At 40.0% G+C, this 13,772-nt stretch overlaps 2 protein-coding genes and 1 non-coding gene across 4 annotated transcripts; 1 reads left to right on the forward strand and 2 right to left on the reverse strand.

Annotated features, from left to right (window-relative positions):
• Positions 1–575: 575 nt before the first annotated feature.
• On the reverse strand, positions 576–7,779 carry LOC114843315 (syndecan-2-like). The gene is made up of 5 exons (XM_029129749.3): positions 7,501–7,779; positions 3,827–3,956; positions 2,914–3,086; positions 2,315–2,546; positions 576–2,166 (listed from the first exon to the last, which is right to left on the reverse strand). Exons 1-5 carry the CDS (start codon positions 7,558–7,560, stop codon positions 2,003–2,005), a joined length of 759 nt encoding a protein of 252 aa, XP_028985582.1. The 5' UTR covers positions 7,561–7,779; the 3' UTR covers positions 576–2,002.
• Positions 7,780–8,879: 1,100 nt separating this feature from the next.
• Positions 8,880–13,570, reverse strand: mrs2 (magnesium transporter MRS2). 2 transcript variants are annotated; one of them, XM_029128130.3, is made up of 12 exons: positions 12,743–13,570; positions 12,455–12,519; positions 12,322–12,358; positions 12,104–12,216; positions 11,752–11,913; positions 11,533–11,663; positions 11,282–11,398; positions 10,203–10,272; positions 9,937–10,019; positions 9,599–9,716; positions 9,361–9,492; positions 8,880–9,134 (listed from the first exon to the last, which is right to left on the reverse strand). In XM_029128130.3, the coding sequence occupies exons 1-12, from the start codon at positions 13,047–13,049 to the stop codon at positions 9,075–9,077; spliced, it is 1,395 nt and encodes a 464-aa protein (XP_028983963.1). In that variant the 5' UTR covers positions 13,050–13,570; the 3' UTR covers positions 8,880–9,074. The 2 variants fall into 2 exon arrangements, with proteins under 2 accessions (XP_028983963.1, XP_028983964.1); XM_029128131.3 differs by having other exon boundaries at positions 9,379–9,492; positions 12,743–13,569.
• On the forward strand, positions 10,731–10,803 carry trnar-ucg (transfer RNA arginine (anticodon UCG)). Its single transcript has one exon. It is a non-coding gene; the product is annotated as a tRNA-Arg (tRNA).
• Positions 13,571–13,772: the final 202 nt, after the last annotated feature.

Here is a 13,772-nt window from a genome sequence, read left to right on the forward strand (position 1 = left end):
TAACCATCGTACAGGTTCATTTGATAAAGGCAAAGGCTTCAGTCCATTCATATTCAGTTTTGATAAAAATTAAAGTTGCAATATATTTACAAAAAATATAATATTTACCTTTAGATGCAGTAATATAAAATAGAACTTTAAAGCTATAAAAATTAACAAAATTGAAAATGAATTGAACCAAGCATTTAAAATACACTAAAATCATAAATATTAAAATTGAGCAGTAGGCGCAAAGATGTGCTGAAGAGTAAATACTGTACAATTTCAATATATGGTCGACATTAACCTGGATTATAGTAAAAGCAAGTATAAATTATTACAGTAAAATAAAGCATCGTCAACATACTATATGACATTAGAGATCTTTGAAAAGAAAGGCTAGTTAACCCATTGTCTTAACCTGCCTTTTAGATCCTACACCACATCCAGTGAAGTCCTGTCCAGAACTACTACAAATGAGCTTCTGGACAGCTCAAAAGATTGAATGATGGAATTGAATACTGTAAATGAACATAGACAATGAAATATAAAGCACAAAGGATTTGATTGCCCCACAAAGATCACATCACAGTGGCTGAGTGAGCAGACTGTCCTGTTTATTCCAACCACAGCAATAGGTAGTTTGCTTTTGCATTCAAATTATCAATGGTCATGTAACAAACAATACGGGTTATTACAGACTAGAAGAATTTAAGTTTACAAATTGTTTTTCAACATCCAAATCAAACCTTTTGTGGAATTTTATTTTGGAAGTGAGTAGTCAAAATCTACTGGGCTGCTTCAACACAACAGTAAGATGATGTTGAGCAGTAACTGCATATTCACTCTTAAAGCTCACTTTTGAATAAGACTTTACTTAGACTATAAGAAACATTAACTGGTGTCACGGTTCCCTTGACATGTAACCCACTATTATAGCTGTATTCAGTTGACGCTAGACAAGGAATGTGCTTTGGCTTTGGTTAGACAACACTGGTTACTTCCCCACTTTCTGAATTATAGTCATCAGCCTTGGCTCTGCCTTAACAATTCAGTTCCACATGCTTGCAGAACTCAGTCAACAAATAAAATAGTTCTAAAAATATAACCAATGTCGCAAGCCTTAAGAACTTCTGCTTTACTAAATAAGGCTACCACTGTATAAATGCAATGCATAGACAAAGATTTCATTTAAAAAAATGGCTTTACAGACATGATCTCACATTAAACACAAAACTACAGCTAAAAAGACAACAAACATTTGTATTTGGTCAGTTCTATTCTAAAAAAAAAATATGTACCTGTTGAGTAACAACATCTCTTTTACCAATACTGGGCAGCATATAAACAAAACATTAAATCCTCATAAGAATAAAGAAAGTATTCGATTCTTTAAAAAAAAGAAAATGAAAAATCACAAAGCAAAATGACGACAACCAAAGCAAATCTGATATCAAATAAAGAAAACAGGATTTGAAGGTTCTTGGTAATACTACTGTCATATATGGTACACTTACACTGAACAGCATTCAAAGTGCAGTAAGGCTACTCCTATGTTGCCGTTGTTCCCTTGAGATGGAACAGTTCTGCTTTAACTCCGCTAAATGCTAAATCAATTGGCCTGTAATGCAGACGCAAGTCCAGCCCCAATGTAATTCAGCCCAAAGTGATATGGGTCTAAGGCACAGTGTTAACAAAGCTCCAAACTTTATTGCTTTCCTAAACAAGAAGCAGGAAAAAGATTTCTTTTATAAAATGTTGTATATGTATTTAATGTCTGGAAAAATAGACACATGTAATTCTCGGATTACCTCTTCTTCACAAAGAATATTATGTAAAGAAGAAGAGAAAAGGATTCAAAGATGGCAGAAGAGGAATGTAGGAAAGATGGAAACAAGTAAAGAGCACTAAAGCGCAGCAGAGACTGTGACTTCAAACTCCTACGAGAGGAATCATCTTCAGCTGTGTTTAGATCTATTCCTGAAAAGGCAGGTGACAGACATTTAAAATCCTTTTGGTCAGTTCAGGCATAGAACTCCTTGGTGGGTGCTTTGTGATAGGCTGTTGTGGAAAGTTTGGTGTCCCCCAGATCGTAACTTCCTTCGTCCTTCTTCTTCATGCGGTAAGCGAGGAGGAGCAGGAGGAAAACTGCACAGAGGAACCCGACCACTCCACAGGCTATCACAGCTGGAGATAGAGAGAACAGACGTTGTATAGTCTGATACTGGTCCATTCACAAACATGTTAGGAGCTTGTAAGCTAAACTTAACATCAAAAACAGCTTCAAAAGACCTACATTCATATTGGTTCTCATATTCTAAAAGGGACTCCTCACCTGCCAGCACATCTGTCCTCTCCCAAATGTTCTCACTTGTCACTAGTTCAGGTGAGTTTTGCACATGCAGTTTGTTGCCCCGACTGTCTGACTTTTCCACAACGTCATTCTGTAACACTTTAATTATCTCTTCATCCTGGTTGTTGTCAAAAATGTAGTCTTGAGTGGTTTCACTGGAAGGCATTTTGGTGGTACTGGGTCTGGTATTGTCTGGGAACTTGGTAACTAGCACCTGAAACAAAATAAGCATTATAGAAATGCAGGAAGCATGACATTGCAAATTACAGCCGAGGAAACATGAAAACATTTTAAAACATCCTCTGCAACCCATCCAAGATCATGGGGAAAAATCATTTTACTCTGAGATTGGATATCAGAAGCTGGTCTCTGTCTATGCATCACATTAATATGTTATACAGTGACTTGTATTATGTACTGAATTTGGAAGGGGTGGTGAGAGCTTTTTAAATTGGTCTTATCTGATTTGTTCTTGCAAACAGCAGAACAGCTGTTTTTTTGCCAAAACTCAACATAATATATAGACACTGACAGTCTTAGTTGTTACAGTTTTGTTGTTAATAAAAGAAAAAATGTTCTACCTCCTGCTCCTTGTCCTTGCCATCAGGGATGTAAGGTGGAGGCTCCATTGTGGTTGTTTGATCGTGGCTCTCAGCAGCTGTGGTTGGTGTGGTGTCAGTAGGATTCCTTTCTTTGGATGATGTGGTCTCGAACTCTTTGTTCACCTTCCTGAGCACCTCTTGGTCTGTGGGATCTGAAAATGAAAAAGCACTCACCACCAAATTCTGGAACTTTACACAGTATATCTTTTTAGGAGTGATGTCTAATTCCAACTGTGTTATCCTGGACTAAATACCTGCAGATAAAGAAACTTTATTTTTAATTCTATGGATTTTGATTTCATGGTTAGACATTATTCACAGAGGGTTTAGAGATGAGTCATTCATAAAAAAAGTCAGAAAGTATCTGACGTAATATCTAATAAAAATCTCACCTGGCTAATTCCACATAACCTCAGGACAAACATCTGCTACCCAACGAGTGTGTGTACATGTATTACTCATTCTTTGCTGACAAGTGTAAGCGAGACCGACAAAAAAAATTTCAACATGGGGAAAACTTTCTGCGTGTTCATGTGTCTGTGAGGAAATGTAACTTTAAAAGGTATACTTAGAAAAGGTATAATCATGAAGTTGCTCATTGCCTAGTTTAAAATGACACATGCAATACGTCTCTATAATAACTACATGTGTAGGACCAGGTTACATAAATAATTTAAATATAATGTTTTATTGTAGTTCTGTGGGCTTCATTAGTCTTTAAATGCCTTTAGGGTTGCTTTTCAACAACAATCTGAATACATTTATGAGAATTTCATTTCATATGTGTAAAACTGCATAGAAACAAAACTTATTAAGAAAACAAATTATTTGAAATAATAAAAAGGCCAACTGTTATAAATCAAATATGTTCCCAGAGAAACAGCAGCCTTACAGTAGTCTCCAGATCCAGAGCCTGAACCACCATCTTGATCATCTTCATCATCTACAGGGAGGTCACCTGACGGTCTGCCCTCTAGGTAAAGGTCATCTGTTAAATATGATGTCTGGGCAGACACCAAGAGCTGTGAGGATGACAAATGACAGATGTTTTTTGTTACTCATATAAACCAAACAGAACAAAAGCATGAAAATGAGGGAAAGGCACATACACATAAACCTCCCACACTGAGGGAGCAACAGGGCAGCTCCAAAACAGAACACACAAGGACAAGTGGACACACATGAGTTAAACATTATTGCATTCCACCAATGCAATAATGTGTTGATAACCCCTGTCTGATCATTTAAAATCTGGTCTGAGCAAATAAAAAAAAAAGCTTTAGCTAGGGACATGAAATAATCGAATGGATGAAGCTATCCATTCACTTGCTGAAAATGACCCTGTCTGTGTCTGAAGTTGAATAAAACAAGCCACAGAACATCAGACAGAATGTAAAAAAATACATTTTAAAAGGAAGATTACAAAAACATACGCCCTACAAATCAGCATAATATAAGTCTGAAGTTTAAAAGACGAGAATGGCTCCGCAGATGTTGGTAGTAGGACACAGGGATACATATACACACACAGACCTGGATAAATATGGCCTATTGAGGCCTGAAGTATGTCTGGTATGAATAGTATGCTTCCACTAACACAGGTGGCGAGAGAGGGAGAAAGGAGAGAGACTGGTGGGGGAGAGAAATAAAACTACTAGGTTTTGTTTTTTAGAAAGGTTCAAGTCTTTCAACTGGAAGTATAACCTCGGCCATCTCTAGGGAAACACTTAACCATAGGCAACAAACAAAACCATGCAAAGTCATGCAGATTGTATCTGATTTGACTAATGTACGGATGGTGTTTTCGCATGTCACATTCTGACCCTGTGAAGAACAAAACTAGAGAAGACAGCCACAAAAAAATGTGAAATACAGTATAGAAATGCTTTTTGTAATTACAGGCTGAACAAACCATGCCAGCTACAGGCTGTGCCCTTTTAGATCAGCATACAGGACAAGTTGTAATGCTTGCTTATTAATTCTCGGTTACCTTAAACAATGATATAAGTATAAATATAAGGGTAAAACCAGATAGTACAGCTATTCAGATAATGGGTTGAACCAGGAACAAGGAACAAGTTTCAAATGGATTCTCTCCATGCCGAGATGACTGAAATAGCAGACGGGGCGCTCACATTCTTCCTATCTTGAGCCAGGGATTTCAAAAGCAGATGCTGCACTTGTCAAAACTAAAACACACATAAACACACATTAGAATTGGATACAGACTAAAGTATTAACTTTGTGTGAATGACCCGCTCGAAGTCAGCCATTTACTGCCAATCTGGATATGCCTTGTTTTAAGTCTACACTGATCAAATGGTCCCAGTGACGATAAAGAGAGACACAAGAACCAGAACCTCTACAGACATGAAACAATAAATAAACTACCTTTCCTGGACCACTCCCCTGCCACATATACTCTAAGCTCTGCATTACTGAAAGACTTCTATTGATGACACACCTGGATAAACCAGAAAACATCCATCTATCTTATGTATATTAAACAAGGCCCACACACATACATGCAGATCATAAAACCCATCTACCATCTGGTGCTCACAAACATGGCGTCATTGTGGAGGAAGGTTCCTAGTGACATGCTGAAACTGTGTAAAATTAAATCATATAAACAACAAAAATCCATATTGTTGTTTCTAACCTTTTGATAAAATGGCATTTTGCTGGGGCAAAGGTCACCAAGGCAACATATTTTTCCCCACTGTGCACTGAAAGTCGATGAGAGCAGTGGGACTCTGACTTGTGTAACAGCCAAAAGCACACAGTAGACCTGTCATCGCCTTCTGGATGGCAGCACAATGCTGCGCTCAAGGGTGTATGTTTGCTGAAGGCTGTGAGTCAGACAACCTTTGACCTCTAATCATCAAATGTACCCGTTTACATTAAAGTACATTTAGACCTTTGGCAGAAACGTTCATATAAAGTGCCTTACAAGTGCGGCCTTACAAAGTCAACAGTTGCATGTTGAGGCCCTTTAAAGGTCGTACATATCGGACTTTTAACCCCAGTTGTGTGGGTCCTTAACGGACATGAGTAGAATTTCACTTAAGGACAAGGGAAATGTGAGACAGCAGCTGCCTATTTCTCTCTTTAGAACAATGTCCTAAACTGATATATCACCATTTGGTCACAGCATCACGTAAAGCTGGCGATGTCTGTGTGAAACCAAAAATAATTGCAGGCTGCTCTATTTGGTGAAAGATAAAACTTGTCTCACTTAACTACACGCAGCGCATGTGTACAAATAGTTCTGTGTTTAAGCTGTAACTCTAAGACACTGACACTGTCTTTAAACGACACCAGAACGCGTAATGCGAGCGGGTGCCACCCTCTTCCTCGTGTAGGTGGGTTGCTAAAAAGGTGTGTGTGCCACACACTTGGCTGCATGCGTGCCAGGACTAGTCCAGTGGGACTCGGGGAAATGACACAACTATGGCTCACACACTTTGTCACAGGCAGCGATCTCGTTCCTACACTTGCCGCTCAGTTGTGACTAACTCCACCACAGGCGAACTACTAATTCAACTGCCGCACTCAGAGACAGAGACACTTTGAATGTGATGTAACCCATCACGCCCAGCAATTAACCAGCAGAGTCTGTGTATTAACAACATAAACAACAAAGGCCACGAAAAAAATGAGGTGTGGAAGGGTGGATGAATTATTTAGGAAGATAAATCTCTGTTATCTGGGAAAGAAGCAACAAGCTGGTGCCTTTGTGTAGAAGTCGTTCAGGACTCAGCCAAGATGTGGTTTCTTTCTTCCTGTAGGTTTAGCTTTCTCCTTTTGAAAACATACAGTCTATAAATCATAAAGACATGAAATACTGCAGAGGTGTTGAAGCGTCATTACTCTAGTCTGGGGATTTTACCGTCAATAAATAATGCAACCAGGGTATTTTTCACACTCAAGAATGTAGAGACAGTCACATGGTGCGAAGAGGGAAAGTTTTATCCACATTTGGAAGAGGGGGAATTCGCGGCGTCTCGTCCATCAGGAGGAACTATGATGCTCGACATATTATTGGGAAAATAATGACTTTCAAAACATGTGTGGGCCAAATCTGGGTTTGGGTTTTAATGTCAAACCTGCGAGCTGGATCCTGAATAGACTTTGGCCCGGAATGAACTTGACATCAACATGGCCCTGAACTAAACTACTGTGGAACATTAGTAAAGTCTGGTCCACTAAATAAAACAAGTCTCATGTAAATAAGACGCTGGAAGATAAAACGTGTTAATAAAACAACCACTTCTCTTATTTTAAGCCACTCGTTTATAGCACAGGGCGTTTTAAATGTCCAGACGGGCCATTCGGAAAATAACGTAAACACACATGGAGACACAGAGAATGGAGAAAACTGAACGCTGCCGAGGTTTGGGCATTTAAAAGTCACTAAGGTTCGCTTCAATCGTTACCTCAACGGCCAAAGTGTTCGTTTGAGGGGGAGGTAAAAGGGCACAAAGTCAAACTATCGAGTGAAAAAACACGTTTGCGGTTATTTCACAAGCGTAAACAGCACCAGCGCAATTAAGAGCTCCTTACTTTCTCACTGATGAAGGCAGACGCCAGTCCGACGAGGAACAACAGCCCCAGTTTCCTCATCCTAACTCCCACAGACCAACGGCAGCTACGGGGAAAATAGTCTACGGGAAGAAAGGAACACAAGATGTGGACGACGAAAAGCAAAACAATGTCGCTCCGACAAAAAAACCCCGGCGCGTTCACACAAACAACTCTCGGCGCTTTAGTGCGGGTTCTCCTGAACGCGTCGCGATGTGGAGCTCCTCGGGAAAAAGTTGTTGGACTGCCAGCGAAGCGTGCGGTGACGTCAACACGCCGTGACGCACGCGCGAGAAAAATCGCACGCGCGCCCGCGCAGGCCCTTCGTGGCTGACAAAATGATGTCACATGAAGCGCCCTGTATAAGTCTTATAGTGACGACCAAACGAGTACAGAAACGAACTACACGGTCCTATGAAAGGCTGCGAGTACTTTTATGCTATCAAAACGCGCATTATCTCTCTCCCGCGGGCGCACTTTTTCCTTTTTTACAAAGTTTCCGTGGCAGTTGTATTTACTGGTTTCATAGACGTGACAAGGTTCCTATGGAACCTGAGATTAAAGTTCCCCCTAAAGACACTTGATAAGTTCATCCTTTAAACCTTTAAAACCTTTTATAAACCTTTTGTCGCAGTCTACAGAAACCAAGACTGCAACCTGGCTGTGCGATCACTTTACTGTATGTGACGTCCATTGTTGTTCCACCAACTGGTTTCCTGTCGACATATCTCATTTCAAGAATGGTTTGTGTTAACTCATTATGCCTCAAAATCTGAGAAGCCCAACGAAGAGTTGCTTTGTCCTCACTCATTCCTTATGTCCGAACCTCTTTGTCCTGCCACCCTTAACCCTTAGTTTGGGAAGTTAAAAGCAGATGTGGACTGCAATGTTGTATTTATTCAAACGGCACGGTAATAAAACGCTATTTTGATTCTCACATCTCTTATCAATTACTTCTAACACACTATTGCTTCACTGCTCGCAAACCTTTCATGTGTTTTTATTACTCAAGATCACTGTAGCCACGCTCAATAGAAAGAGTATTTATAACTAATGTAAGAATTCACATAAACACAAGGGTCTCTGTTGTAAGAGGAACTGTACCACTGCAGAAGTATAGACACCATTTCAGACTGTAGATATTGCTCCCTCTACTGCAACGAGTGGTTATGACAGCATGTTTCATTTAAGTTGCTTATCTCTTAAAAAAAAACATCTGCTGCCGTCATACAAATAGAAATCAAAACAGTCCATGTTTTGCTGTCACTAAATATAAAAAAATCTGATTAATTTCATCTTATCAACAGGTAAATATTAGCCCTGACTGCAGTAAATGTATTGGCAGAAAACACACGACTGACTTTAAAGATTAATGTGGTTTATTTATTTAAATAAAACTATTTTAACTGTATTCGCCTAAGCCACGAGAGGCTGTTGAAGAACAACAAGAACAACAACTTTCAGGAGATTCATGAGGTCCGGGTTAATAAAACATTTGTTTTTAAAGCTGCAGTCTGTGGGAGATCTGTGTCAGTTTACATAGCAAAGGTAAAAGTTCATCTGACTCCAGTCCTGATGTCTGACGCTTTTATATTTCTCTTCCAAACTGGAGGGATCTGTAACACACACAGAAACAAGGGAAAATATGACTGGATTTGGCAAAGAAAAACAAATAATCTAATTTATGATCTGTAAATTATAGCTGAAGTTTAAACTGAGGAGTGTCCTCAGATTATAAGGAGCGATAACAAGATGCCATGATGTCATAATTTACACGTTGAACTATCTACAATCGCACCATTAGTCTAACAAACTGACATCAGAGCTGAGATTCTAGTCTACATTGAGTATGTGCGTTACTAGTGGGGGCACTGATGGCTCTAGATGTCGCCCAAGAAAGGACAGCAGTCGTCTCCATATCAGCCCACTACCCAAGAACATAAAGCCCGTTATTAGCCAGAAAACATGAGGGTCCTGTAACAGACACAAACAAGACAAGCGAAATGTAGGTACAATATATACAAAAGTCACAGTTTGAACATAAAAACTAATATGTCATTTCACAATAAAGCGTTCTCACCTCTTCAAAGCATGATGTCAAATTCATTCCAAAGGCAACCCCTATTAGACCGAACAATGTGAGGGAGAATGAGCCCATTGTAAGCTGCAGATTCAGACGCATCATCACGTTACGATGGCTACAATAAAAACAGAAAACAATATGTCAGTTATGGCTCAAGCAAAACAGCTGCACCTCATGAGCAACGACTGCAAATCTATAACCCCATTCCTGCTGTGTGGTGAGACATTTGCATCTCATACAAAGTCAGCTGCTTTTGTAAGTTTAATGTGTTGCCATAAATGTGCTAATTCTCCTTTACTTACACAGTGTGCTAAATGTTGTTTGTGCGTGTGTACCTGTCCAGATTGATGAAGATGACACTCTCAGAGTCGTCTATCAGCCCTTTCAGCTCTCTGGCCTTGTTCCCCAACTCCTCCGCCTGTATAGAGCAGTTCAGTGTCACTGTAAACACTCGACCCACATCAACAGCTCATTTAATACAACACAGGCAGAAAAATCCTGTTTTTTAACCTCAAACATATAATGTGTTGAAACACATTTTTAATCATATCTAAAAATAAAAAAAATAAATAAATAAAAAAAATAAAATGATTTGGGATACCTGCATGTAGTAGTTCTCCAGTAACAGCTCCATTTCCTCAGCGTGATCAATACCCAAACTGCTCTCTTCACTACAACAGACAAACATCTGTTCAGATAGGTATAAAACAGATAAAACACGAAATGATAGCTAAATCGGTCTTATGCAAATATTTGTTGACAACGACTGTTAAACACTACAATAACAGCATGAATTGGGCAATTATCGTTACACGCTTCATCACTATTTCAATAAATAAGAAAAATATCATCATCTAAAAATAAATGATTTAGCGAGCAATTAAAAAGCTCCGTACTACAAGCAAACAAAAACATAACAACCGCAACGGAATCATCAAGATGTAAACGATGTGGTGGGATAAAAATCTTCTTTGACCGGTTGTGCAAAAACGTTTTTTAAAATGTCATCGTTCTTTGAGTCGTATATTTTTCGTGCGTTGCGTCAAACTCAGTTACTGGTTACTTATAGTTAAGCGAAACACAGTATTAAACAGCTCATAGATCCACGCAGATTAAGTCACCAACATCTGACCGCGTGGCCTAATGGATAAGGCGTCTGACTTCGGATCAGAAGATTGAGGGTTCGAGTCCCTTCGTGGTCGCATGCTTGCGCATTAGTTGAAATATTGTTAGGTTTGGTCATAATTTAACGCTATGCTTTTGGATCTAACACTTAATACTGAACTAAATTCATCATACTATATTCAGCACAATATCTCACTAAAAATTGTCCAATTTTTAGAACTTGAAGCTTTTCAGAATACATTAATCTAATAATTATATGTAGATATTTGTACATTTATTTTGTTTTTCATTTTAAGCTTATTTTCACTCTGATTTTTAGTTATAACTTGTTCAGCTGTAGTTGTTTTGCATTTCGTCTAGAAAATGTCCATAAATCACTATCACTTATCACTAGTGTGTGGAAAACTGAAGGACTTTGAAATACTTTTCTACATACTGACTTTGGTAAGGTCAAAAATGAAATGTCACACAAAACATCTTTCAGTTATCACTTATATTATCACCTAACCAAACCTGCTTTCACTCTTTGTGTATATGAAGTAATGTGTGACGTACAAAACTCTTGGGTCTGTCCACTTTGTCAGACAGAGTTCTTCAATGAGCTCGTCCTCATCCAAAATCTTCAGCAAGGAGTCCTTAAACACCTTTATGTCTGTCTCCAGTTCTGATAAACTGTCAGAGAGGAGATGATATGTATGTAACTCAGCCAATTCAACAAATTAAGAACTCTGATAAACGTCTAATCCCAATGTTATCTACCCACATTCACAGATCATGTCAGTGCACATGATGGTTCAGTGTGTTACCTCTTGCTGTTCTGCAGCAGCACGTGTAGTTTGCTTCTGTCAGCAGATAGGATTTTAGGATCCACCAGGGATTCTAATATGTCCAGTATGGCTGGTTCCACTTCGTTTAATCGGGTTTGTAGAGAGTTCACCTAATGACACAAACACATTTACCTTTTAATCCATCGATGTGCTCATTTTGTTAACTAATGGAGTATTTTCTTCTAAGATCTGCTCCACCTTGTGCTGCAATATGGCCTCCAGTGCTCTGAACTCAAACGGCAGAGAGTGTGTCTGTGATGCTAGCTGGGGGCCAAGCTCTAAAACCAACCAGCGCTCCAACCCCAGACCACGAAAATCCAACACCAAAAGGGCCTGAGGGGTCACGATGGCTTTGAGAGACTGTGAAGAGATGAAGGGGAAGGTAGAGGCTATGCTAAAAAACATTGGCGCATATTATTTCGTCCTTTGGACATCAGGAATGCAGATGGTTAGCATGTGGACATGATTGACGTGAAAGCCTATAGAAGAGTGTATGTCTAATAATATTTCAAAAATATATTTAAGTTAATTTTCTTGATTGAGAGCCTACCTCCATTCGTATAATAATACAATTGTTTCTAGTGGTGAGGCTGTTACTGTGCTGAAAGCGCAGGTCTCGGGCCTGAAGACTTAGTTCCTGGCAAAGCTCAGTCTTCTTTTTCTCTATAAAAACGTAGAAATAATCACACCAGTGGGGTGAGAAAGGGCAGAGTGTAAACATAGGGACAGCAGACTATTTTACATATTCTAACATCAAATGGGACTTACCAAATGGTGTCACATTTCCCTCCTGGTCAAACTTCATCTGCAAAATAAACAAGAAACAAAAGCCCGAGTGTTAATAGGTTTAACTACTGTGGCGTAAAACCTACAGTGCTTTTGGATCACTTTCAACACTCACCACAAGAAACGACGGAGACACACTGGAAGGAGGAGCATCAGTTACTCTGCAGCGAATAGCAGGTGCTGGTTACAAATGGGAAGAGCGTGGTTTTGAATACAATCAACCAAAAATGCAATAAGAGGTCCACTAATGTCACATTTTTTGTTTGCATATAATATATCTGTATTTGGGTTTAGCTTAAATACAATGTTTTGCCATCACATGTCAGTATGCAGCCCACTACCCCATCCCTTCTACATTCACGTGTGTGTGTTTGTACTCCAATCACCTGCATCTCATTCTTACCAGGCCACGTTGCAGCTCCTTGTAGCAGCCTTTCCTTTCCAGGTGCAGTAGACTTTCTGGAGTGACATCTAGACACAAACAGCGTCTGACTGCACAGTAGATTTGACCCGATGTCACTGTAGCTCCGGCTACTATTCAGTCCCAGCCTCCTACTTCCAGAGGGCAAAGCGAGTCTGAGCCCCCTGCAGCGGAAGAGGGTCTGAGTGCCACAAACTCCCAAGGAAAACGTTCGGACAGAACTGAAAACAGACAGATGAGTCCTTGTGCAGTTCATACAGGCTGCCAGCATCACCCTGTGCAGCCCCATCTCCACGCCAACACAGGAACACGGCAAAGGGGACGTGAGGAAAGTGAAGCTTCCAGCGGCAGAGGGAGCCCTGCAGTTATCTCATTCCATCCAGATGTTGGCCGGTTCGCTCGTGAAACCAGCCGGTCCAGATGCGCCACTGCCACCAAAAGGAAACGTCATTATAGAATTCACGACCCGAGCGGATACTGGTCACCACAGCTTCTTGTCATGCCTTTGTCATAACTTTAGGCTAGTTCGGTAACTTTCCTCACAACGTCTTCAGGCGTCCAGTGCAGCGGTGCATGTTGTGCTAACTTAGTTAGCTGTTAGCTCCGGGACAAAGAACGTGTAGTAACTACCCGCCTAAAGTTTACAGTGGCAGTTAAAGAAGACACGAGTCAGCGACGTGCCGCTACACCCAGACTACCACTAACCTTAACTATAGCCCTCCCGGTTAACGCTAGTTTGCTAAACGGCACGAGCTGACAGGACTTCTGATTCACTTGACCATAATGCACCGCGGTGACACGGTGACGTCCAAAGATCGTCTCTGAGGCAGTGTATCACTCAAACTGCAAACCCAAAAACGTAGACGTGACGATAGGCAGAGAAAGTGGTTAAGTCCTCGATTATTGCTGTTAGTTTAAATTCAGCAAAACGTCAAAACACGTACTTTAATGGACAATATCAAGATCGGAGTCAGAAGCAGTGGCGCTAATATTGTTTATCCTAACTGTCTGC

The sequence above is a fragment of the Betta splendens genome, chromosome 16 (genome assembly GCF_900634795.4).
Source record: "Betta splendens chromosome 16, fBetSpl5.4, whole genome shotgun sequence".
NCBI classification, from domain to species: Eukaryota; Metazoa; Chordata; class Actinopteri; order Anabantiformes; family Osphronemidae; genus Betta; species Betta splendens.

Bases quoted from the DNA above. Each gene is read 5' to 3' on its own strand.
- LOC114843315 (XM_029129749.3), bottom strand. From the start codon at position 7,560: ATGAGGAAACTGGGGCTGTTGTTCCTCGTCGGACTGGCGTCTGCCTTC. The intron at 2,547-2,913 runs GTAGAACATTTT...ATTTTGTTTCAG, and splicing joins GCAAGGACAAGGAGCAGGAG to GTGCTAGTTACCAAGTTCCC. The intron at 2,167-2,314 runs GTGAGGAGTCCC...CTCTATCTCCAG, and splicing joins GAGGACAGATGTGCTGGCAG to CTGTGATAGCCTGTGGAGTG.
- mrs2 (XM_029128130.3), bottom strand. From the start codon at position 13,049: ATGGGGCTGCACAGGGTGATGCTGGCAGCCTGTATGAACTGCACAAGG. The intron at 12,359-12,454 runs GTGAGTGTTGAA...TTTATTTTGCAG, and splicing joins TGTCTCCGTCGTTTCTTGTG to ATGAAGTTTGACCAGGAGGG. The intron at 11,399-11,532 runs GTAACACACTGA...CCTCTCTGACAG, and splicing joins CTGCTGCAGAACAGCAAGAG to TTTATCAGAACTGGAGACAG.